The sequence below is a fragment of the Gymnoscopelus microlampas genome (assembly GCF_963454915.1).
Source record: "Gymnoscopelus microlampas genome assembly, chromosome: 21".
Taxonomy (NCBI): Eukaryota; Metazoa; Chordata; class Actinopteri; order Myctophiformes; family Myctophidae; genus Gymnoscopelus; species Gymnoscopelus microlampas.
The window spans coordinates 13,831,868-13,856,584 of NC_139958.1; the positions used below are offsets into that span (position 1 = coordinate 13,831,868).

General features: G+C 41.4%; 2 protein-coding genes across 2 annotated transcripts in view; both read left to right on the forward strand.

The window, feature by feature from the left end:
- Positions 1 to 3,198: 3,198 nt before the first annotated feature.
- Positions 3,199 to 24,717, forward strand: part of LOC311038399 (histone H3.2) — a gene marked incomplete at its 3' end in the record, with an annotated part of 235,076 nt that continues 213,557 nt past the window's right edge. Inside the window, exon 1 of the mRNA XM_084047900.1 lies at positions 3,199 to 3,283. The remainder of the gene's footprint in view (positions 3,284 to 24,717) is intronic.
- Positions 5,008 to 24,717, forward strand: part of LOC311038383 (uncharacterized protein) — a 35,532-nt gene continuing 15,822 nt past the window's right edge. Inside the window, exons 1-22 of the mRNA XM_084047881.1 lie at positions 5,008 to 5,243; positions 5,963 to 6,085; positions 7,222 to 7,470; positions 8,059 to 8,172; positions 8,685 to 8,804; positions 9,047 to 9,169; positions 9,923 to 10,129; positions 10,439 to 10,607; positions 11,001 to 11,169; positions 12,229 to 12,451; positions 12,793 to 12,912; positions 13,547 to 13,771; positions 14,553 to 14,864; positions 15,911 to 16,129; positions 16,945 to 17,157; positions 18,028 to 18,294; positions 19,031 to 19,264; positions 21,505 to 21,777; positions 22,549 to 22,764; positions 23,095 to 23,439; positions 23,669 to 23,791; positions 24,294 to 24,461. Coding sequence (XP_083904007.1) covers positions 8,097 to 8,172; positions 8,685 to 8,804; positions 9,047 to 9,169; positions 9,923 to 10,129; positions 10,439 to 10,607; positions 11,001 to 11,169; positions 12,229 to 12,451; positions 12,793 to 12,912; positions 13,547 to 13,771; positions 14,553 to 14,864; positions 15,911 to 16,129; positions 16,945 to 17,157; positions 18,028 to 18,294; positions 19,031 to 19,264; positions 21,505 to 21,777; positions 22,549 to 22,764; positions 23,095 to 23,439; positions 23,669 to 23,791; positions 24,294 to 24,461 — 3,802 coding nt within the window. The 5' untranslated portion in view covers positions 5,008 to 5,243; positions 5,963 to 6,085; positions 7,222 to 7,470; positions 8,059 to 8,096. The remainder of the gene's footprint in view (positions 5,244 to 5,962; positions 6,086 to 7,221; positions 7,471 to 8,058; positions 8,173 to 8,684; positions 8,805 to 9,046; positions 9,170 to 9,922; positions 10,130 to 10,438; positions 10,608 to 11,000; positions 11,170 to 12,228; positions 12,452 to 12,792; positions 12,913 to 13,546; positions 13,772 to 14,552; positions 14,865 to 15,910; positions 16,130 to 16,944; positions 17,158 to 18,027; positions 18,295 to 19,030; positions 19,265 to 21,504; positions 21,778 to 22,548; positions 22,765 to 23,094; positions 23,440 to 23,668; positions 23,792 to 24,293; positions 24,462 to 24,717) is intronic.

Below are 24,717 nucleotides of genomic sequence, written 5' to 3' on the forward strand. Positions count from 1 at the left end.
CTTGCACTCTGTTGCATTGTGTTGAACTAATTGCTTTATTCCAGATATAGTTTGTTATTGTGTGACATTTATTATGATACCAACCAACTCACATTTCAGTTATATTTATTGTAGCTTACCCAGCTGCACAGCAACAGCTTTAATCTGTTAATTTCATCCTCTACTGCTGAGAATGAGGCTGTAGTAGTTGCAGAGTTACAAATGGATACTGTGTGTGAATACTCAGATTATGTTTGCAAAAACCACAAGATCGTGTCATAGATAGTAATCTAGATGGAGGGAAATGACAGTTCTACATCCTGTTTTAAAAGTGTACTCAGAGCTTATCGTACCTATATAGCCTGACGTGACAAAAAACATGCACGTCAAACAGGACCGAAATCATCTGAATCGATCATATGAATTATTGCCACTCCAGACAAGATAAAGAGGTCACTAAGCCCTTTGTAACACAATGACACTATTACAAAACGTTTGCTGTTATGAAAGTAGGCTAAAGCATGTGGGTTGCTATAGCTTGTTGCAACATAGGCAAGTCTACAGTAGACTCTGACTGTATGCAGTGGTGTAAACTAACCTAAGTACATTTAATCAAGTACTGTACTTCAGTACAATTTTGAGGTCTTTTTTACTTTACTGGAGTATTTGCAATTTCAGTACTTTTACTTCTACTCTACAACGTCTCAGCGGCAAATATAGTACTTTTACTCCACTACAATTATTTGAAAACTTTACTTACAAGTTACATTGTAGATTTTGATTATTATTACAAAACAAAGCATTGCGGCGGGTTGCGAGCTTGAAGATCTATTTTCAAAAGATTTTTATACATTTAGAAAACTTGAAATGGGACATTCTACATAATAAGTACTTCTTCTTTCGGTACTTTATGTATATTTTGATCCCAATACTTTTGTACTTTTACTCAAGTACATTTTGAATTCCGGACTTTTACTTGTAATGGAGTATTTCTACATTGCAGTATTGATACTTTTACCTACAGTAAGTACACATTTCAGTACTTTTTCCACCACTGAACGCGGGGAGACCCAGGTTCGAATCATGGGTAGGACATACAAGTGAGGGATTTCAGCTCACAGCCTATAGACAAGAGAGCAGGAATAGGCTACATCACGATATCTGTCTCTGTGTAGAGAGAGAACCACAGAGAATATGCAGGGACTTTAATGTTAACCACATGAACCCTAGCATCTCTGTTCTGGGGCAAACTTTGAGGTGTAGACACGTAGAGGGGGAAAGGAGGGGAAGTCTAGAGCCCTGGGTGACCCCGGCAACAAATAGGGTTGAAGTGGTTTATATGCCACTGTCATGAAAATAATGGGCTGAAATGGGTATATTTTGTGGCAAGGTCTTCTCCTGTAGCAGATTAATACATAATAAAACTAACATCTTCTCCCAAAAGGGTGCATTGTTTGATTTAGGCCAGTGGTTCTCAAACTTTAAAATGTCAAAGAGCCCCCTTAACTCTGGTTCTATTCGTATACTGTCAGAGTTGCAGACTTGTAGGGGTCAATTTAGAACCCTTCAAGGAACCCTGAGAGTCCCTGGACCACTCTTTGAGAACCACTGGTTTTAGGCTACATCTCTTTAAATATTAAGTTGTGGGAAACTTAGTCATTTTATAGTATGCTATTGATTTTGAAAGCCACAATCCATGAGTTTCTTGTCCTATACCAGGGATTCAAACCCTTGTCTCCCACATAGGAGACCACATTTCTACCACTCTTCCAAGAGGCAACACCGACACGGGAGATATTGGGCTTATGAGCTTCCCCAACACCAGAATCTAAATTAAAATAAGTAAAAGCACTACACAGTAATCCTCTGTGTTCATTTAAATTAAGAGTGTACAGATGTAACCAAATAGACCCTACATTTGGTTACATAACTTACATTAGTACGTCACTAATATTACATTAGTATTTTTACTATAGGCTTATTGTTGTACAACCGTTATTTCCTTATCTCTCACAACCCACCAAGTTTCTGTTTCCTAGAAACATGCAGTCAGTGACTCACACACACATAGGCTCAGTGGTGTAAAGTAACTAAGTACATTTACTCAAGTACTGTACTTAAGTACAATATTGAGGTATTTCTACTTCCAATTTTCAGTACTTTTACTTCTACTCCACTACATCTCATAGGCAAATATTGTACTTTTACTCCACTACAATTATTTGAAAACTTTAGTTACTAGTTACTTGTTTTTTTGATTATTATTACAAAACATACATTACTCACTTCAGCCCTATATATATTTTGGCCATTTGAAAATAACCGATCTACAAGTTCACAATGCATTGCAATGCGACACATTGTGAGCTTAGTTTTAGATTCGATATTTTCGAATGATTTGTATACATTTTATACATTTGAAAACAGAACAAAGATTTTCTGCATAATGTGTAGCCTACTTTCTACTTTTGGTACTTTAAGTACATTTTTATACCAATACTTTTGTACTTTTACTCAAGCAAATTTGAATTCCGGACTTGTAACAGACTAGAGTATTTCTGCATATAGTATTGATACTTTTACTTCAGTATAAAATGTGATGTGAGTACTTTTTTCCACCACTGCATACAGTAGGTACACAGTAACATCCTTGGTGATCATTAATGCATTTATAACTCTGAGAGTAAGCCATGTGTGTACACAGACTGTGAGAGTTAAACACTGAGGTCTGAGGATATTAAAGTGTACATAGGCTACATTTAACTGTCCCAACAACACCAACAAAACCTGTAAATCGACTGTGTGGACAGACAGGCAAACTTCATCACCTACAGGCAGCACATGGAGACTGACTGACAGACAGACAGACAGACAGACAGACAGACAGACAGATAGACAGACAGACAGACAGACAGACAGACAGCTTGGAAAACCTTCATTCAAATCTAAACGTTAGGCTACTATGTATCCATGCGTAAGTCTGGCTACACAGTAACAAAACACTGATGGATTTACTGATACATAACATACCTGTCATGAGGAGAAGAAGTGACCCCATTACGGCTCTGTGTGTGGTGGTCTTCTTCATGTCATGTGTTTCTGTTCAGCTCTGCTGTGCTCAGTGCGCTGATAGAGTGCGTGTGAGGCGCGTGCGTCTTGACGCGGTGTCAAAGTGATTATCAGCCCCTGAGGGGGCGTTCTCTACAGTGTATCTCTCTCTCTCTCTCTCTCTCTCTCTCTCTCTCTCTCTCTCACACACACACACACACACACACACACACACACACACACACACACACACACACACACACACACACACACACACACACACACCTCTCTTTTTCTCTCCCTCTCTATTTCTCTTCCTTTCTCCATCTAACCAGTCTCTCTCTCTCTCTCTCTCTCTCTCTCTCTCTCTCTCTCTCTCTCTCTCTCTCTCTCTCTCTCTCTCTCTCTCATTAACATGTTTGGGATACATTGAATACTGTTATTAAACATTCTTTATTACATTATTTGGCATTATTTTGGGCTAATTCTGACAACGTTTCATACATAAGGGAAAGCTATTCATGTGCTTCACACACCAAATAGGCCTATAAAAGCAAAAGGAAACTGAACAAAGTGAAATAAATAGAAATAAATCAGGTGATCTTAAATATTATTAGAATTGATAAAATCGACAGAAATCATAAATTAAACTGACAGCCAACAGATATTGGCTAATGATGAGTCAAAAACAGAAACAGAAGGGTGGTTTGCAAAGAATATGTTGATGTGTTTGTTGTTTTCATTATTAATAATAATGATTACAATTATTATTATTATTATTGTTATTATTATTATTTTATGTATCTATTGTAATTTGATATAGGCCTAATCTATTTCAAATCATGATACATGTCAATGTCATGATTGTTGTGTGTATAATGTGTGTAATAGTGTGTGCCTATTCTGCCTAATGATCCTATCCGCCATGATAAAACCTCCTAAAACTCTACATGAGGCAGAAGCCAATTGATTGACTGATTGATAATCAGAATGTTATAAAAGCCATCAGGACACATGAGAGGCCTTTTGTTGCTAATTGCCTGCAGTGCGCCTGCGCAATGACGTTGCTGCTGCACTGTGTTTGTGTGGCTCTGCTCCTTCATATGAAATGTTTGACAGGTAATAAACCATATTTAGATCAGTTTTAGTTTTACATCCACACATTCCGTCAGTGGTGGAAAAACAACTCACATATGTTACTTAAGTAAAATTATCGATACCGCAATCAATTTAGAAATACTCTGTTACAAGTTAAATCCGGAATTAAAAATGTACTTGAGTAAAAGTGCGTCAGTGTCGGATTCTGTTGGAAGTTCCCTGTATTCCTCAATGGGCGGTAGAGACGGGGCGCATCCGGCGAAAGCCGGTATAATTTTCAAAGTAAACGGGAAGTAAACGAGGGGGGGAATGGCGTTCAAGCACAGACGGGATTAAAGCACATATTTATTGAAAACTACGATTAAAGACTGTACAAAAAGATTCCGAATACCGAGTTAACATCCGGGGCTACCGCGTAAGCACCTTATATTTTGCATGTGTACATGCTCGGAGAAATACGGACTTTACGGGCGGGTGTCCAGTGACAATTGGGCGGTGAAGCCCAAGACTATCATAGATATGCAAATGTCAAAATCGGATCAAATACACCTATGATTGATAGTCTTGAATTGATTGATTCTAGGCTAGATTCTCTGATACTTAGAATAGAAGCTTGCTTTTACTTTTTGGTGCTTTGTGTTGGGTTGAATTTTGAATGAGGGACTTCTGCTTGTAGACAAAATACTGATTATTTGGCTACAAGGCAAGCGTACACCATTAAGGTGATGTTTTACAGCAGCTGAACAACAAACACAAACAGTGCTGTTCTCTTGAACACACACACAGCCCCGATACGTTGGTTCAGAGCCAATCAGCACGCAGTATTCGGGTCAGGTGACACCAGCCTGGCTACCACTGTCTTTAAGTGCTGTCTGTCTGAAACTGAGATTTCGGTTCAACTTTGGCACAAAAGTCATCTTTAATGATGGTTAATGTCAACGAAACCTCTGAGTCCTCCATGTTATCTCTTTGGGGACGTAAAGAGAAGAGGACATTTAGTTCTTCGTGGAAAGTTGAGGGAAAAAGCTCGTTATAGTGACCACTGCAGGGAAGTCACTACGCTGTTTGTAAACACAACTCGGCGTGGCGAAAAAATAGCAGATCTACAAGCTCACAAGGTGGCTCATCAGAAGTGTAGATCTGCATCTATATCTTATTTATTAATTATTTGCTTTTGTATTGTAATACATTGCTTTGGTCTTTCAGTCTATCTGTTAAAGGTAGGGTAAGTGATATTGTTTTGGTTAAAACAAAAATATTTTAGTTAAAAGGTTAAAGTACTATTCTCATGGTACTCATTGCTAGATTGTTTGTTCAGTAACAGGGGTCTCTCTCTCTCTCCAGCTCTTTGATAGAGCTGGAGAGATAGGTAGGTGACACCATTTCAGCCAATCAGGAGAGAGTACCCATTTATTAGCTTATTTTTTTATAGTGTTACACTTCCAATTTTGCATGCTCATTTCTTTGTGTCATCACTTCCAATAGCACTTGTTTAATCTGTATCCTGTCTGAGTTCTCTTTCCTGATTTGATGAAATCGGTATCCTGATAGTAATTTTAAATGGAATACTGAGTTACATTGAAGGGGGTACAGCAGCAATTAAGCTTAGGGCACTGAAAAAGGGCAACTGCCTATTTTTGCTGAATGTTCGCCTATTATGATATGCCCAGAACAGGGACGCTATAGAGCTCATGTCGTTAAGCGTCTCCCCATTCACTCTCATAGTGGTTCTCAAACTGTGGTTTGTGACCCTGAAGTGTCCAATTTGCCGTGCAATGATGAAGAAAGCTGCATTTACTTTGTTAACTTTGTTAATTTTTCTCTTGTGTGTTTTCAGGTCAGGATGTGCGCTGTGCTAAAGGCCAGTGGCAGTGTGACGACGGGAGCTGTATCCCTCAATCCTGGCGCTGTGACAAGGACGGAGACTGTCTGGACGGCTCTGATGAACTGGACTGTCCTGGTACCCACCCGGCTTTACTTTTACACACACTTTTCACTGTTTTCATGAAATTGCTGTTAATCCATTAAATCCGGGAACGCATCTGACATTTTAGATTTCTTTGGCTATTCAAAAATAGCAGATAATACAAGCTCATGAGCTTGTAAATCTGCTGTTTTTGAAAACTCGTGAAAATGTGTGCAATTTGGCCGATTCTACAAATGTCATTTTTTTTAAAGAATTATGTTGCTACATTATCAGTGACTCTCAAACGTTTTCATGTCAAGGACCCCCAAATTACTATCTATTTGGCCGCGGACCCCCAACTCAAATGTGTTGTTCCAGGACCCCCAGAAGCAAAGATTTGAGTCAAGAATGTTCACTTTAAAAATATATATATATTCAAAGATTTGCAAACATTTTCACCATTTTTCTAAAATAGCAGATCTACAAAGCTCGTACCACGGCACTTGATGCCGTGCTATGGGCCTATTCAAGCTGTCAAAATGTTGTATGAAGACAAACTGAGATGGATTTGATTACTTTGTGTCATGAAGATTGGACTTGACTTCACACAAAACCTCCAATTACATTGCTTTTGTTATAACGATCACAAAACATGTACAACAATTGTTTTGCATTTCAATATGGACCGAGTGAGCCATTATTTGATTTCACGATCCCATCATAACTTGCATTTCTGTCTTATCCATAAGGTAGTATATCAAGCAGAGGCATGGATTCCCCCCCCCCCCCCTCTCCTGCAAATTGAATCCTTGCTATTAAGAAATACTATTTTTTTTGGTTTATTCTATACTCTTATTGATGCTAGTAGGCCTCTGTTAACTTTCTTTTATAGTGTTTTAACCTTTTTTAACTAGTTCTTCCCAATGAAATAGTTCTTTTTATAAAAAATATTTTGTGCCAGTGATTTTGTAGGGAGCTTGTAGATCTGCTATGCCAAACTATAAAATATGGTTAAAATGATTGTGATGCCATATTAACTAATTTATCTGGGGACCCCCCTTGTACCCCCCCAAGGACCCCTGGGGGTCCCCGGACCCCACTTTGAGAACCAAGGATCTAGATAACATTTTACGTGGTGGTCAAGAAGACAACCATCTCAAGAGTTGTACCTCCATCTCGTATCTTGGCAGGTAACGGGGGGACCTGCGCTCGCGGCCAGCTGGCCTGCGTGGACTCTCCGGGTTGTGTGAACCGGTCCGACCTGTGTGACGGACGCCACCAATGCTTCAGTGGTTCCGACGAAGCAAACTGCACCGCCACCGTCAGCTGTTTGGACTCTGACTGGACTTGTCTCAACGGCCTGTGCATCTCCAAGGAGCTCCGCTGTAACGGAAAGAACGACTGTCTCGACAAAGGCGGCTCCGATGAACGCGACTGTGGTACGATGAGGATGATGATGATGATCTCCCCACACAGTAAAATCCTGAGTGTTCATTTCATTCCCAGAGTGTACAAATGTCTCCAAATGGACCCGTACGGGTCCTTTTTCGTGACATTTGTACACTCATGGAGTAACAGATCTGTAAGTGCCCAATTTATGGACATTATGTTTGATGTAATGTACAGTAGATTACACAGCTTTTTGAACTTATGTTCTGTAGTGTTTTACACACAATCTATAGGCAATGGATTTTAGTATAATGTGAGAGAAATCTGCATGGCAACAGCACTCCTAGGCAGGACAAGTAGAAATTTAGATGGGGCAAGTAGATTTGAAAGCCATGCAGGGCAAGTAGGAAAAGAACGTAATCAGATCCTGCACTTTGAGGTGAATTTGTGCTGTGAACCATCCTTGGACTCGTAAAATGGCTACCGGGTTGCAACGCACCCAGATTGATCCCTGATGGAGACACTTCTACCTTCTCCTTTTAAATCAGGGTTTTATTTGGAATATTATTGAATCCCCAAAAAGGCAGAACATGTAGTCTTCTTGTTTTGTTTGGTTGTTGTTTTGATGTAATGATCAGGGAGTTGTGAAGATGGTGGTCTTCGCTGTCCAGAAGGAATGTGCGTCTCTGCTCAGGAGAGATGTGATGGGAAAGCTCACTGTTCTGATGCCAGTGATGAACCAACCACCTGCGGTGAGGCTGTTTTTTATCTGCTCACGTACTTGTATCTTGAAGTATGTGTAAATGAATGAAGTGCATGGCAAATGTATCCACTTGTAACTGTGAGAATGTACAAATGTAACCCAATCCATTTGGTTACATTTGTACATTCTCATAGTTGCAAGCTGCAATCTAGAATTCATTTTAATGAATTAAACGTTATTTTTAACCAATCTGTATGGTAGAGTATGTAAACGGCACATACAGTGATTGAAGGTAGTCTCCCTAATCCTCCATTGAGACATTTAGACCCTGGTGTCGGGTATGACGCATACTAGTTGATGCGTAGTACTGCCTGAAGCTCACAAGTGCAATATCTGGTCACGGGGGGGATTGCCTCTTGACTGGGCAGTATATAGTCATGCGGAAGAGAGACCCGAGTTTGCTGGTAGGACATAACGGATTGCAGATAATCATCAGTTATGATTTTTACTGTATTCAAAAAAGTTGCTGACTAAATGGTATTTTCCCCTTCCTTCCTGTAGGTGGCAGGTGCTACGTGGCTAACGGTGGTTGTAGCCATGTGTGCGTGGATGAGCCGTGGGGCGCTCTGTGCGCCTGTCCACCTGGATTTACACTGGCCGACAATGGAGCGGTCTGTACAGGTCAGTGCGGTGGGGACATGACCTTTTGAAAGCGAAACACAGATTTCCAACGTAAATCCCATTCTGATGTGAGATGGTCAATAATAATAGTGTATAGTTGACAATCGGCTATGTTTTCCTTTAAATTAACACTGAAGATTTGACAGTGTAGTGATTTTAAAGGCACACTGCAACAAAAACTTTGGATTGTATAGAATGTGTAGATCAGTAATCAAGTGTTTTGGTATGTTCCTTCTGTTCAGATGTGGATGAATGTGCCCAGCCGTTTCCCACCTGCGGCCACTACTGTTCCAACACTGTGGGCTCTTTCTACTGTGACTGCAAACCAGGCTTCAAACTGAATGGAACCACGTGTCTGGCTACAGGTACGCAAACCAGGCTTCACTCTGAATCGAACCACCTGTCTGGCCACAGGTGCTGGAAATGTAGCTAACTGCAACACAGCATAGGAAAACCCTGAGTGTTAAAAAAGGAACACTGTAACTTTGCTTTTGGGAGTGTTTTCCATGCATGGTTTACACAGATTAACAAGAAGTTCCACATTCTCTTCACTATACATTTCCTGGTTATTGACATGCATACACATCGGGTGTGGCATTATTATTTTGAATGACACAATCCTGTATTAATGATGTGATGGGAGATGCATGGTCTTCCATTCTGGCGCATCAGGTGGTCTTGAGTAATGTTCACTCCATAGACAAATAGACAAGGACAAATAATGCAGATATCAGGATGGCATGGATCTCAGACTTCATGTTATGTGAACAGCTGTAACCTCAGTCATCTATCTACATATCTATGATGAATATCTCCAAATTAGGGCAAGGTTTAATAGGATCACAGCCCTGTTGACTTCTGTGATCAAATTCAAAAAGTATAAATCATGTTTTGAATTGTTGGAGGTACTTGTGTGGCATATACTGGCAGTGTGCATAGTGATTTGCAAGATTAGCTCCAGACCGGCACACACAGACCCTGTCATAGATGGATAGCCTCTTGGAAAGCCTCACCATAAAATCAGAAGTACCAAAATCAACGCCCCTTCCTCTTTTAAGTATTGTAGTGTTAGAAGTACAGTGTGTAAATGTTTGTATACACCATGTCTGTGTTGCCAGGTAATCCTGTGATGCTGCTGACACAACGGAAAGGGTCCATCGTTCTTTTAAACCCAAAGTCCCAACGGCTTCTGCCCCACTCCATCACGGCTGGTTCCAACCCTGTGTGTCTGACCTACGACCTGGTCCGAAACTGGTTCTACTGGGCAGACCGCAAGGGAGCGATTCTCAAGTCCGATGGACGACGGACCTTAACGGTCTACACCGGTGAGACAACATCAATTATTTGACGGCGAACTTTGACTGGATGTCAGCCAATAGGAAAGAAGCGTGTGGTTGACCCCACTTGACGGGTGTTTTGCGTGTAGTTTTCTTTCAGTGAGCCAACCACTACAGACAAAATAACACTAAATACACACAGGAAAGCGTCACTGCCCACATTCCGCCAGACGGCATGGGTAATGACCAGTTCGACGCCTTGGCAGTCGGCATGCGTTTGCTTCCCCTACAATACTTGTGCCGGGCGAATAGAGCTTGATATTATTCTTTTATTCATTTATTTTTCTCAACCAACAGGAGAGCCTGGGATTAAAAGCCTAGCTTGTGACTGGCTGAACGGATATCTGTACTGGACCAATGAGAAAACGCACACCATCTATATGGGATCTCCTGATAGGAGCGACTTCACTACCGTGCTGAGTAAAGACATCCGCCCACGAGAGCTCGTTCTCCTCCCCGTAGAGAGGTAGGTTGCCATTACAGTACAATATTCACATAATGAGAATATTGTCAATAAGCTTGCGTGGCAAAGGATAAATGTGTCTTTTTTTTTTTTTTTTTTTTTAAGTTAGTCATACTATCAATTCCCATTTCTCTTGTTCTTGCATCCATTATGCTGACCCCTACTGGTTGTTGAATAGGAGTGAGTGTAGTTGAGCACCCACTGAGCATTTTTCGGGCTATTAGCTCACGAGCGAGCTTGTACATCTGCTATTTTTGAGTGGTTGATTTTTTTTTATTTTTTTTATTTTTTAATTACAAAACAGTTTAACTACTGATTTAGAAGGCATTTGTAGAATCGGCCTCAGGTCTTAATGGGTTAAAATATGATGTAAATCCATCGTCTCCTTTCCCCTAGCTCCATGTTCTGGACCAACGCAGGCCCCGGGAATGCCACAACACTTGAGAGGTCTTGGATGGATGGATCGGAGCCCAGTACTCTGGCAGTCCTCACAGCCCAGGGTCCTCACAGTCTTACTATTGATGTGGCAGCCCGCAGGCTTTACTGGCTCAGTGTCCTCAAGATGGTGAGTCGATCAGAGGAAATGTGTAAAGGGTCAATTTTCTACACTTGAGAACAGGCTCTGTGCATAACGGTAGTACTCCCCGGTTTCCAGAAGGTGGCATACCCGCTCTCCTGTTCTGGGTCAGTTTCCCATACAGTAGCTGCCTTTTGATTGGCTTGGCAGCAGATTTGAACTGGAAACATGTTTCATACATGATTTTTATTTTTTATATATAATATATCAATTAATTGAAAACGCATTTCCAAGCTTTACTTTGAGGAGTTAATCGCATTAAGACCGATAAAAGCATCTGTCATTTTAGATTGTAACCATTATTTTATACTTTGGCCATGCCACGCTATGAGCTTGTAGATCTGCTATTTCTTTTTTGAAAAATCGTGAAAATGTGTGCAAATCTTTGAATATATTTTTCTTTAAAGCGAACATTTTAACAAAAATCTTTGCTTCTGGGGATTCTACAAATGTCTTCTAAATCCTAAAAGTCTTCTGTTTCTATAGGCATCAGTGGTTTAATTTCAGTTCAAAATGTTCACTTGAAAAAATATTTATATATATATTGAAAGATTGGCACACATTTTCGTTACGAGCTTGTATATCTGCTATTTTTTTAATAGGCAAAGAAATCTAAAATGACAGCAGATTTGAACCTGAAATGTGTTTCATACGTGTTTTTTTATATGTATATCAATGAATTGAAATTCAAATGTATGAGCATTATTGGTCACATTATTGCTTGCATGCTTTGTGTGCGTTTTTAAAACCGTTTCTTAATGGGGGGGCCACAGCCTAGAGTGATAACCGATATGATCGAACAAACGACACATTTCCAAGCTTTACTTTGAGGAGTTTATCCCTGAAGACCGGGAAAAGCATCTGTCATTTTAGAGTTTTACCACTTTAACCATTATTTTATACTTTGGCTATTCAAAAATAGCAGATATACAAGCTCATAGTGCCATGCTACGAGCTTGTATATCGCCTATTTTTTGATTAGCCAAAGACATCTAAAATGACACGGATGCGTTCCCGGATTGAATGGGTTTATATTGTTCCCCGCAGTCTGTGGAGACGGTGAAAGTGGATGGGACGGGTCGTCACTCCATCACAGGAAAGCTAGGCAGCAAACATCCTTTCGCCCTGGCTGTCTTCGGAGGCTGGTTCTACTGGGTCGATCAAATGGGAGCGTGGGCCGCGCCCCAGAATCAGCTAGGCCACAAGATCTTTCTCCAGAACGCGGTGTCACCTATGCTGACCGTTTACCATGAGCTACAGCAGCCTAAAGGTATTGTGGGTAATGCAGTTATTAGATCATTATAGAGTTAACCACTTAAAACCTTTTTTCCCTTCTACACCAAATTGTTTTGGCAAAACTAGCAGATGCCCGCTGATTGGCTATTTTTGCTCAATGTTTGCCTATTATGATGACATGCCCAGAATAGAGATGTTTGGGTTCTAGTGGTTATAACTTGCTTCTTTCCATGATATTTGAAATGAAATATTTCTAGTATTCTATTTGACTAAGTTATCTAGAATTCTATTTGACAGCTTGTCTTATATTTATTGCTGTCTGTCTATCTGTGTGACCTTACCTTTATTCTAATCTGTAATGTTGTTATAAACTAGGTCCTTCTCCATGTGAGAAGTCTCCATGCCAGCTCTGTCAGCTGACCAACGAGAACCAGGCTGGCTTCACTTGTGCATGTTCCATCGATCAAGTACTGATGCCTGACATGCCATGTGATTGTAAGTTTAAAATGTTTCACTCCCACTATTGCACTGCACTTATACTGTATGTGAGGCTTTGGTTGTATTGCATAATCAATGTGATTTGACCTTGGCTCAGAACCTCAACCTGCACAACTGCAAAATTCCTTTCATGTCCAGTGTCTTCTGTCTGCATTTTTCTTTACTAGTGCTTTTTGTTATTCTTGGACTCCAGGCCAAGGTAGGGTTACCACCTGTCCCGTAAAATACGGAATTTTCCTGTAATTGCCAATGAAATCTTGTGTTCCGTTCTGAATCAATATGGATTTTATTTTCATAAACATACCCTGACACTGAATTTGACAGTAATGAACAAAATAAAACGCAAGAAGTCCAGTAAATTTGTCGTACAGTAGGACCCCAAGTTGGACCTCCTGTGCCTTCGTGTCTGTCTCTGCCTGCTGCACCTGCACTGTCGGGTCCGTTTTTTGTTTATGCATGAAGTTCTTTTGAAGAAACGTATTTTTTCCAGCATTTGTTTGTCTTTTGTAATTTTTGCGACCCATAAAGATCCTGAACCAGTGTTTGGGAACCACTACCATAAAATGATTAAATCTAAATGAAAACATGACACCCCCCCCCCCCCCCCCCCCCCCCGCCCCCAACCATACAGATCCAAGGTTTCTATATGGGAGCCTGAGGACCATTCACCAGTTGGAGTTTAAAGGCAGCAAGGTGGTCCAAACCCTGGTGTTCTCCCCCAAAGATGTCATCGTGTCCTTCGCCGTGGACTTCTACAGAGACTGGATCTACTGGGTCAACGAGACTGGAGAGATCAAGCGCACGCCATTGGCTGACACCCAGGATAACTTTGAACTCATCCCAACCATTACCCCCGGTAATTAATCCCGTCTGTTGTGGATCTTGGTTCAGGCTCTTTATTGTGCATTTTTCTGCAATCCAGAACATAATTATTTTAATGAATATGTTATGATGCAAATAACTAGCAGTTAATGCAACCTCAACCACTGCAGTAGGTGGAGGAGGTCTCCTTACTTCTATTGAGAAATGTAGACCCTGGTGTCACATATATAGGGCACCTAGTCGTTGACAAGTGGCACTGCCTGATACTCATAAGCCCAGTATCTCCCCTGGCCTACAGGGGATTCCCTCTTGCATGAGTGTTATGCGTTTGGTTTCCGAAACGGGAAGACCCCAGTTTGAATCCTGGGTATTACAGTTGCAATTACCTCTCCCCAACAGGAGAGGGCATAGGGATTGCAGCTTCAAGCCCAATTCAATTTTGATTTTATTATAGTGCCAAACAAAATCACAACAAGTTGTTTCAAGACTAGAGCGCAGCGCCAGAGACCCCCGACTTTATCATGCCTTTTAACCCATTAAAACCGGGAAAGCATCTGTCATTTTAGATTTTAACCACTTTAACCATCATTTTATACTCTGGATATCCAAAAATAGCCGATATACAAGCTCATAGACTTCGTGCCGCGCTATGAACTTGTAGATCTGCTATTTTTTTTTTATCGTGAAAATTTGTGCAAATCTTTGAGGAACAAAACAATTTATATTATTTAAAGCGAAAACCGACATTTTGGGAATCTGCCTCGGGTCATAATGGGTGAAACATTTTGTATTCTTGTCTTTACCCTGCTGCTCAGTCTGTCGTCTCCGAGTGGACCAGAAGAGTGGCGCCCTCTACTGGATGTCATGTGATCAAACTTCGATCGGTGTCACCGGACCCAGACAGGTTCCCCCCAAGGTGCTGTACCGTACGTCTTCTGGTGAAGTCAGGGACATGTATGTGGACTGGATGAGGGCCAGACTGCTCTGGTTGGAGGCGGACCGTGTTCTCAGCATGAGCCTGTCGGGAGGTTCCCCCACGGAGGTCCTCAAGCTGGGAGGAGATGTCCATATCAGGATGGCCTTTGACCTCCAGGCCAACAGCCTTCTCTGGCATACGGGAAGTGTTGGTTAGTACAGAATTTGTTTCCCTTTTTGTCAGTATTAAACTTAACATGTATGTCTCAGTACATGCATAGAATGTGGCTTAAAGTATAATACTACTGTGATTCTCAAACTTCTTATTATAACTTAAGTACATCAATTTCATATGCATTAGGCCATGGACCCCCCATTTGTTATTTCTGGATTATCTGGTTATCTCTAAGAAAGGTTTTATGACTTGGTACGATAGTCTTTCATTTGGACCAGAATTCCTATACGATCTTATGTACTGGAGGTGTAGAGACAACTGTGAAAATCTGGTTATAAATTAGCCGTTCTTGTCCGTTCTCTTGTATTTACTTGTACAGTACATGTAAACATGGTGAAGATTTAGCAGGGGAACTCCCTCAAAGACCCTTTAGGCTCCCTGGACCTAATGTTGAGAACCACTGTGTTAGGATATGCCAATAAACAAAAGGGAAAAATCACACCTGTGTGAAGGTAGCGGCGCCTTTGATACATTTTGTCATAGATATGTGTTTCAATCAGAACCTCGACGGGCCTGACCAATCAGAACGTTGACGGACCTGACCAATCAGAACCTCGACGGGCCTGACCAATCAGAACGTTGACGGACCTGACCAATCAGAACCTTGGCGGGCCTGACCAATCAGAACGTTGACAGACCTGACCAATCAGAACGTTGACGGAAAAGCCAGGTATAGAGCAGGACCGCTCTATACGCCAGCGCCGCTAAAAATACAGTAAATGTGGAAAAATATCAAAACGAGGCTCATCCGCTTTACAGTATGAACTTTGTACTGTAGCTGTAGGGTCTCCCCTCGCGAATCGGAGCTTCAATCAGTAATGTGATACAGATGACAGGAACACCATTATACAGATGAACGCATCAAAGCTAACAAATCCTGAACATTAATTTACCATTGTATACACAGAATTGAGTTACACTAAGGATTTGATATGTAATGGCCTCGAAAACATGAATGATTATCTCAAAATGAAAATGTTACCCATTTTATTATATTAAACTGGAATACTGATGACTGTGCAGGACTGTCAACCATGAGTCTCCTGACTGGAAGGACCCACCTCGCTGGAGGAGGATGGAACATATCGGGATCAGTCGTGGCCGCTTTTGAGCCTTTCCTGTTGTCAGTCTCCTCTGATAACATAACCCTGTGGGACCGGAGGGACAGGAGACGCATTAGAGATGTGAAGAGGGTAAATTTAGTGTTGGAGGTCATGGTCGCCTTGAAGGACATCAAACCAGGTCAGGGACTGAGTTTTCCACCAAAATTCAACAGATTTGAATTTGGGGGATTTTTTTTGTCATTATTGGAACTTGGGGATTTTTTTTGTCATTATTGGAACTTGGGGAATTTTCCAGAAAATTGTCATTCAATGTTAATGAAAGTTAGTGCTGTCATGTCATCTCCAGAGGGCTTAAAGGGATAGTTCACCCCCAGAATGACTTTTTTTTCCTATCTATTAGTCACCCCATGGAGACTTGAAGTCATGGATATTTTTTTGTTTTTGTCGCATTCCTAAGCCAATAATTTGCCGCTGCCGGTCATGAAATTACTGGCTTAGGAATGCGACCATGAATTCAAGTCTCCATGGGGTGACTAATTGATAGGGAAAAAAGTACTTTTTTGGGTGAACTATCCCTTTAATTTTCTAATGTTAAAGAGATAGTTCACCCAAACAATTACTTATTTTCTATCAATTACACACCCCATGAAGCCTTGAATTCATGGAGATTTTTTGTTTTTGTCACTTTCCTGAGCCAATAATTTGATGACCGGTGGAAAGATGCTAATGTCTCCGGTAGGAGACTCAAAGTTGACACTTTGAGTCTCCTACCGGAGCCGCGGCCGGTCATCAAATTATTGGCTTAGGAATGCGACAAAAACAAAGAAATCTCCATGAATTCAAGTCTCCATGTGGTGTGTAATCGATAGAAAAAGTCATTTTGGGGGTGAACAATCCCTTTAAGAAGTTATAAAGAGGCGTGTATCATTTTGTAACAACTGTTCAGCTGAACTTGGTGAAACTGATTGTTTTCCCTTTCTATATATGATCCAGGAAAGACCACAGTCATTCCAAAAGTTCCTGTTCAAGATGTCCGTCCGCCTCAGCCCTCTCCTCCCACGCAGCCAGCTTGCCCCAGTCCATCGGTTCTCTGTCCTCGTACAGCTGTTCACCTGTGCATCTCCCCAGCTCAGCTTTGTAACGGTCGTAAAGACTGTCCTGATGGCTTTGATGAGGAGAACTGTGTGAAAAGATGTCCCTCAATGGGTAAGCAATGTGCAGTTTTAAGGCCAATATAATTATTATTTAGAGTAGCATTAATATTTTGCCAGCATAAACATTCCTGTCCTCAACATTACTTCACTTACATTTGCATTATTTTTTTTACCCAGGTGACTTGAACCATTTGGCTATTCACGTTTGAAACCTCTTCATTCTCATGTTAGAGAATATCTTTAAAGTAAACATGAATTCTTGGATATGTCAGTATATGCTCATAAAATGTTTTCTGTCGACACTGGTCCTTGGTCAGTATGGTACAGTACATATTGAGTTGAAAACTGAGTATCAGTTTTCAAACTCCAATTCCACAGCAAATCTTGCACACCTTTTTTCAGGATAGGTTTTTATGCCGTTTTTGGCTTTAATTCAACATTCTCATGGAGATCTTTATACTATTGTAAAAAAGGCACTCTTCGTATAGACTTTAAATTAGAAATGAGTTTTGCGTAACTGCAAATGTTCCATTAAAGGTTAGGCATCAGTTTATGGTAAAGCTTAGGGCCAGCTATGTGTGTTAAGGGTAAGTTTGTTTTAGGGTACAGAGTTTAAGGTTGAAATGCATTATTTTTGTTGGGGTGAGCATTTGTCATAGTTTATTTCATTTCAAAATACTTGCTTGAGCTCACATGGTAAACATTGATCTATACAATGTGAAACAAGGTAAAGTAGTTATCATAACTAGAACTGGGTTTTCCATGAGATGAGACCCTCTACAGTAAACGGGATAACGGAAAGACATGAAACTGAGGGTACAGACAGAGGCATTATGACAAATTCCTGTCTTTGATAATTGTTGAATGCACCACTGGATCCAAAAGTGTGACATGTCCAAATCAATGTTTTCATCCTCTGTAGCCGACTTCCGCTGCAAAGACCGCAGAAGCTGTGTGTCCAAGCGTCTGCTGTGTGACGGTCGATCTCACTGTCACGATGGATCAGATGAGCTTGACTGTCCCTCTATAGCTGCCGCTCCATACCGGTCAGCTGCTCCGTCCCAGTCAGAAGTTCTGAAGTGTCGTAAAGGCTCCAGACCATGTAGAGATGGACGGGAATGTGTTCTGTACAGCCACGAGTGTGACGGAGACGCTGACTGCCAGGATGGATCAGATGAACAGGATTGTTGTGAGTCTTTAACAGTACTGTTGTTGAAATGTAATCTTAATCGTTTTCACCTTTTATGGATTCATTGAACATTATATTAGGCAAAAGAATGTAAAACAACACAGTTACATTTATAATACTTTTTGTCTAAAAGGTCTGACCAAAAAAGTCCTTGCGCACTTGTTTCCGTCGGGGTCCTTGGTATTAATTTCATAGACATATAGTAGCAACCAAACAGTTCAAATATCAACATAAAAATACAGAGAAAAAATACCACTATGTACAAAATAAGCATGACAAAAAAAAATATATACAAAAAAGGGGAGGGGGTGACCTGTACTTACTGGTAAGACACTCCCATCATACTGATACTATGTTCTACTGCTACACAGCTATAGTGTTATTTAATGGCGTGGATCTCGGACGCCATGTCGGCCTTTTATGATGTGTCGGTCATTATGACGCATCTAAGACATCCGTCTCAATATTTGGGCAAGTTCTCCCATTTCCATTGTTAAAGTTAAATATATAAAGTAAAGCATGAAAACGAATGCAGGAACTAGGGAGTTACTATTGTTGCATACAGGCAGTGTGCCTAAGAAATGTGGCGAGATTATCCCCGGACAGTCTCACAGATGGAACCATTTCTAGATGCATTGCCCCCTACAGAGCATGACATGCAATAAATCGCGGTTCTTTAGTCTGTTTTAATGAAATGATTTGATTAACATTCCAACGGTTGACCTGCTGTCTCTAGACTCTCCAATGACTGGTAGTCCTGCATTCACCGTCGGCTCGTCCAGTCAATCCCGCCTGCCAGATACAGTTGCTACCCAGCCTCGCACCACCGCCAAGCCACGCTGCATCTATCCTTCTTTCCTGTGTCCGGGGTCACCTGTGTGCATCTCCTCTACCCAACTGTGTGACAAGAAGAGGGACTGTCCTGATGGAGCTGACGAGAAGAACTGCGTCTCAAAATGTCCCAACAGATGTAAGTTGTAATGGAGCCTTACTTATTTTCTAGCTGCAGTCCAGAACTTATTTTAATTAATACATTTTAATTTGAACCAATCTGTATGGTTGGTTGAAAAAAAAAGTTGTGTTCCAGTTCCAATTTGTGTCTGCTCATTTATTTGTTTACTGTTGTTCACTTGTAATTTCATTTATCATCCTGTGTCCTGTATGAGTTTGCTTTACTGACAGGATTAAATTGGTATCCTGGCCTAAAGATGTATTTTCTGTTTACTAAAGAGCAGGAGAGACCCCTGTTGCTGATCAAACGCTCTATAGCAATGATTAATATCACAATTATTATTTACAGCACATAACTCTTTGAGTTAACAAATATTTTTTTTGTTTCAATATAACTAGGTGAAGCTAAATTAATATTTCTGTGTGGGCAATGTGTGCTCATTGTCCAAATCAATGTTCTCATCCTCTGTAGCCGACTTCCGCTGCAAAGACCGTAGAAGCTGTGTGTCCAAGCGGCTGCTGTGTGACGGTCGATCTCATTGTCACGATGGATCAGATGAGCTTAACTGTCCCTCTATATCTGCTGCTCCGTCCCAGTCAGCTGCTCGATCCCAGTCAGATGCTATAAAGTGTCGTAAAGGCTCTAGACCATGTAGAGATGGACGGGAATGTGTTCTGTACAGCCACGAGTGTGACGGAGACGCTGACTGCCAGGATGGATCAGATGAACAGGATTGTGGTGAGCTGCCTTAACAGTACTGTTGTTGAAATGGAATCTTCGTCTAGTTTTCAGTCTTTGCAATTGTATCTGTGACTTGTGCTGCTTGAATAGTCACTATAGTTAAGCTTGTGAATCCTGCTGCTGAACTGCCTCTTTCTATGTTCTGCTATGTTATACCTAAACAGCAATAGTGTTATTTAATGTCATGGCTCCCATGTGGATCTCGGACGTTATGTCACCAGTCTATGACGGGACTCCATATCTGGGCAAGCTGTCAGCCCCCATCGACTTCCATTATAAAATTTAAGTTAAATATTAACAAAAATATGAAACTTATGTGAAAACAGATGCAGCGAGTTACTTCCGTTGCCTACTGACAGCGTGCACAAGAAATTTGGAGCTGATCGGTCCAGCCATTTGTGAGATTAGCTCTGACAGACTTTCTGGACGGCTCGCCTCCTACAGAACAAAATAATGTAATGAAGACGTCTCAGTTCTTTGGTCTATTGTAATGAAAGGATTTGATTGAACGTTCCAACCGGTAACTCCTCTGTTTCAGACTCTCCAGTGACCGCCACTAAGGGCAGTCCTGCACTAGACGTCAGACCGTCCAGTCAATCCCGCCTGCCAGATGAAGTAGCTACCCAGCCTCTCACTACCACCACCACCAAGCCACGCTGCATCTATCCTTCATTCCTGTGCCCTGGATCATCTCTGTGCATCTCCTCTACCCAACTGTGTGACAAGAAGAGGGACTGTCCTGATGGAGCCGACGAGAAGAACTGTGTTTCAAAATGTCCCAACAGATGTAAGTTGTCATCATGTCCAGAGTGCTTCTCTCTCCAGCATGGCTTTAGCATTGCAGAAAGGCACTGGCAGCTCAAAAAAATGCTTTCTGTGGACATGGCCCCTTAAACTGTAATCTGGAACTTATTTGAATTAATTTGTATGGTAGTGCATGTAATTTTTAAAAAACAAAACAAATACAGTACATATGCAGTGGTTGCACATGTAAACACTGGTGTTGGGTAGGACGCCACCTACAGTACTTGTATGGGTAGGACACCACCTACTTGTACCAACTAGTACAGGGATTCTCAACCAGTGGTCTGGGGACCATCAGTGGTTCTTGAGGGGGCTCCAGGGGGTCCCCAGCAAAAGTAGTAATACAGCATCACAACCACTTTATCCATTTATATGTTGGCTATTCAAAAATATCAGATCTACAAGCTCTACAGCGCGTCACTTCATGCCGCGCTGTGAGCTTGTATATTGCTATTTTTAAATGTTTTTTTAACGTAAATCTTCTCTTCTGGGGTCTCTGGCACAAAACCTTTTCAGATGGGGATCTGTGGCCAAATACATTTGGGGGTCCTTGGCATGAAAAAGGTTGAAACCCACTGAACTAGTACAGTAATGGATCAACTCTTGAGTTTACTAGGTTAATTTGATCTACCAAGGTGAAGCCGATTTTAAAATGTCCATGTGTGGGCAGTAACGTTACATGTTTTCCAAATCAATGTTTTCCTCCTCTATAGCTGACTTCCGCTGCAAAGACCGTAGAAGCTGTGTGTCTAGGGGTCTGGTGTGCGATGGCCGATCTCACTGCCATGATGGATCAGATGAGCTTGACTGTCCCTCCACTCCTATATCTGCTGCTCCGTCCCAACCGGATGTTCTGAAGTGTCGTAGAGGCTCCAGGCCATGTAGAGATGGGCGGGAATGTGTTCTGTTCAGCCACGTGTGCGACGGAGATACTGACTGCCCGGATGGATCGGATGAAGAGGACTGTCCGGACTCCTGTAAAAAAGGTTATTTGATTTACAATCTAATTGTAGATGTAAAATGTCCCAAATGATCTGCTGTTTTCTTTTATCCTACCAGGACCTCTAGTATTTCTGGTTTTCTATCCTACCAGGACCTCTAGTACTGCTGTTTTTTTATCCTACCAGGACCTCTAGTACTGCTGGGTTTCATTTAATTTATTTTTATATATAAGTTACTTAGTAATTCATAGTAATCAATACAAGTAAGCTACAACAAGAAGTCATTCAATAATTGCAATAACTAATAATTGCAATATAAGAAATAACTAACTTAAAGGCTTACCAAAAGGCTTACCAAATGTACTAAAGTATTTGAACACCTTATGTTGTACATCACTGTTTCCCAAACAGTGAGTTGGGACCCATGTTTGGGTCGCGGACCAATTTTTATGGGTCGCAAGTAAATATTCCCCCCTTTATTTTATTTCCTACATAAAAAAATTCAAACAAAAAAATCACAACTTTTCATCGATTAAAAATATTTTTCAAAAGTATTTCATAGATAAAATCTAATTTATTTAATAAATAAAACCAGAAAATCTAATTTCCATAAATATATATATTTTTAAGAAGTAGTTTAAATAGTAGATGTATAAACTCAACCCAACGCGACGCGTTGTGAGCTTGTACAGTAGATCTACTATTTTCACTAGTTTGGGTCCCGGGCAAACGTCTAATTTCTCTTTTGGGCCTTGAACTAAAAAGTCTGGGAACCACTGTTCTACATGCATGGCTCCGTCTGATCTAACTGTTTAGGTGAGTTCCAGTGCTCGCATGGGAAGAGGTGCATCCCGCTGTCTCAGGTGTGCGACGGGGCGGCTCAGTGCCTGGACAACTCTGACGAACTGGACTGCTGGAAGCCGAGTAAGAGCTGCCAGCTCCGCTGTGACAACAAGACGCGCTGTGTCCCCGCAAGTCACCTGTGTGACGGAGAGAGAGACTGTCGCGACGGCGCCGACGAGAACGGCTGTGGTTAGTCTTTTGAAGTGTTCAGTCATACCATGGCCGCGGAGAACACTCGAGTCTGATTGGCCAGAGGATGTGCAGTGTTTTCGTGTAACTGCACATATACCGTAGTAATAATAATGCCTCCGATTTATATACTCTTTTTTAAGTACTTACGTCGCTTACAGTAGAGTAGTTTCATCACCGTTCTAAATTTTGAAATTTTTTGAAGGAAATGGTACTGTATTGATATTATACTGTGTAAGCTAGCATCTACAAGCTATCCTTATACAAAACACAGATTTAATGTGTCATACATATAAATAAAATGTTTTTTTCTTAACACCCACTCCATAGTATCAGAGCCATCAGAAGCTGCTGGACCCCCTTCAGAAGATGCTGGACCCCCTTCTTCTAACCCATCAAAAGTTGCTGGAAGTGGAAGCCCTTCTAACCAACCACAAGAGGCTGGTGCTCCTCCTATCCCGTCAGAAGTGGCTACGACCCCTTCTGTCCGGTCAAAAGTGCCTGGAGCCCCTTCTATCCAGCCAGTAACCCCTTCCATGCAGTCATGTGCGGCCCCTTCGGTGCGGTGTCCACTTTCTCCTGTGTGCATCTCTCAGAGCCAGCTGTGTGACGGACAGAGAGACTGTCCAAAAGGAACTGACGAACGAGGCTGTTTGAAGAGGTGCAGAAACCCCAGTAAGTCATAGCTAGAGCTGCATTAGAGCTTTTATTGGTTGCAGCGTTTGCTTGTGGATATACTTGGTCATCTATTCTAACCTGCGTCTTGTCTTATAAACTTGAGTGTAATGTTTAATTTATATTCCATGGCACGGCGGTGTAGCTCACCGAAAATGGCTATTTTTGCTGAGCGACACCACCGCACGACAAAGTATAAATCGGTGTCTTCTGCCTTCCTCCATCTCAGATTACTTCCTGTGCAAGGACAAGAGGAAGTGTGTCCCCCCGTCCCAGAAGTGTGACGGCCGGTCTCACTGTCCAGATGGATCGGACGAGAAGGAATGTTCATCTAAGGCTGCTGCCTCTTACTGTAAGTCGTCCTCAAACATCACATGTTCACACTAAGTATGAAGGACCGGGTGAACATGTTTTGTGCACGCTTCCTATGACTGTAGTTACTTAAAGAATTCCTCTGCGATCGAGGGTGGTGCAGTTCCAGTACCAGGCAGTGATGCAGCTCTTCAGGATGCTCATGCTTCTGGGGGTCCCTGGAACAAAATATTTTCAGATGGGGGGGTCTGCAGCCAAATACATATAATTTTGGAGGTCCGTGACATGGGAAAGTTTGAGAACCACTGATATTTTAGCAAGTTTTTCCGAAAACTGTTAGGATTTAGAAGACATTTTGTATAATCGGAACCTCAGGCCTTAATGGGTTAAGTACAAATTCACTGACATTCAACTGAGATGCATGTTCCACCCTGTTTCTTGTAACTGGATAATGTCTCTGTCCCAGAGTAGTTCTTGTCTTTCATCCCTGAGTAGTTCTGGTGGTAACGGCATGTTATTGTTTTCCTCTGTGACTTTGGTAGACTCTGCTCCCTCAGCCAGTGAAGTTCCAGGTCCGCTGAAGTGTCGTGTAGGCTCCAGACCGTGTAAAGATGGTACTGAGTGTGTTCTGTACAGCCACGTGTGTGACGGAGAGACAGACTGCAAGGACGGATCAGATGAAGAGGGTTGCACTATTCAGTGCCAAACAGGTTCATTTCATACTTTTTAAATTCCTGATTACAGTTGGATTTATCTTATCTGAATTTTATAGACTAAATATGATGGACTAAACATGATGTAATTGACACTTTACATAACTATGTTTACATAACTTATACGTAACATTACACTATACGTACCAGATGACATCTTGATAGTCATTTGGATGCTATTGGTGTTAACCTGCATGACAATAGTTACTATTAACTACAGAGATGCCACATACATTTTTGCATGTCAATAGTG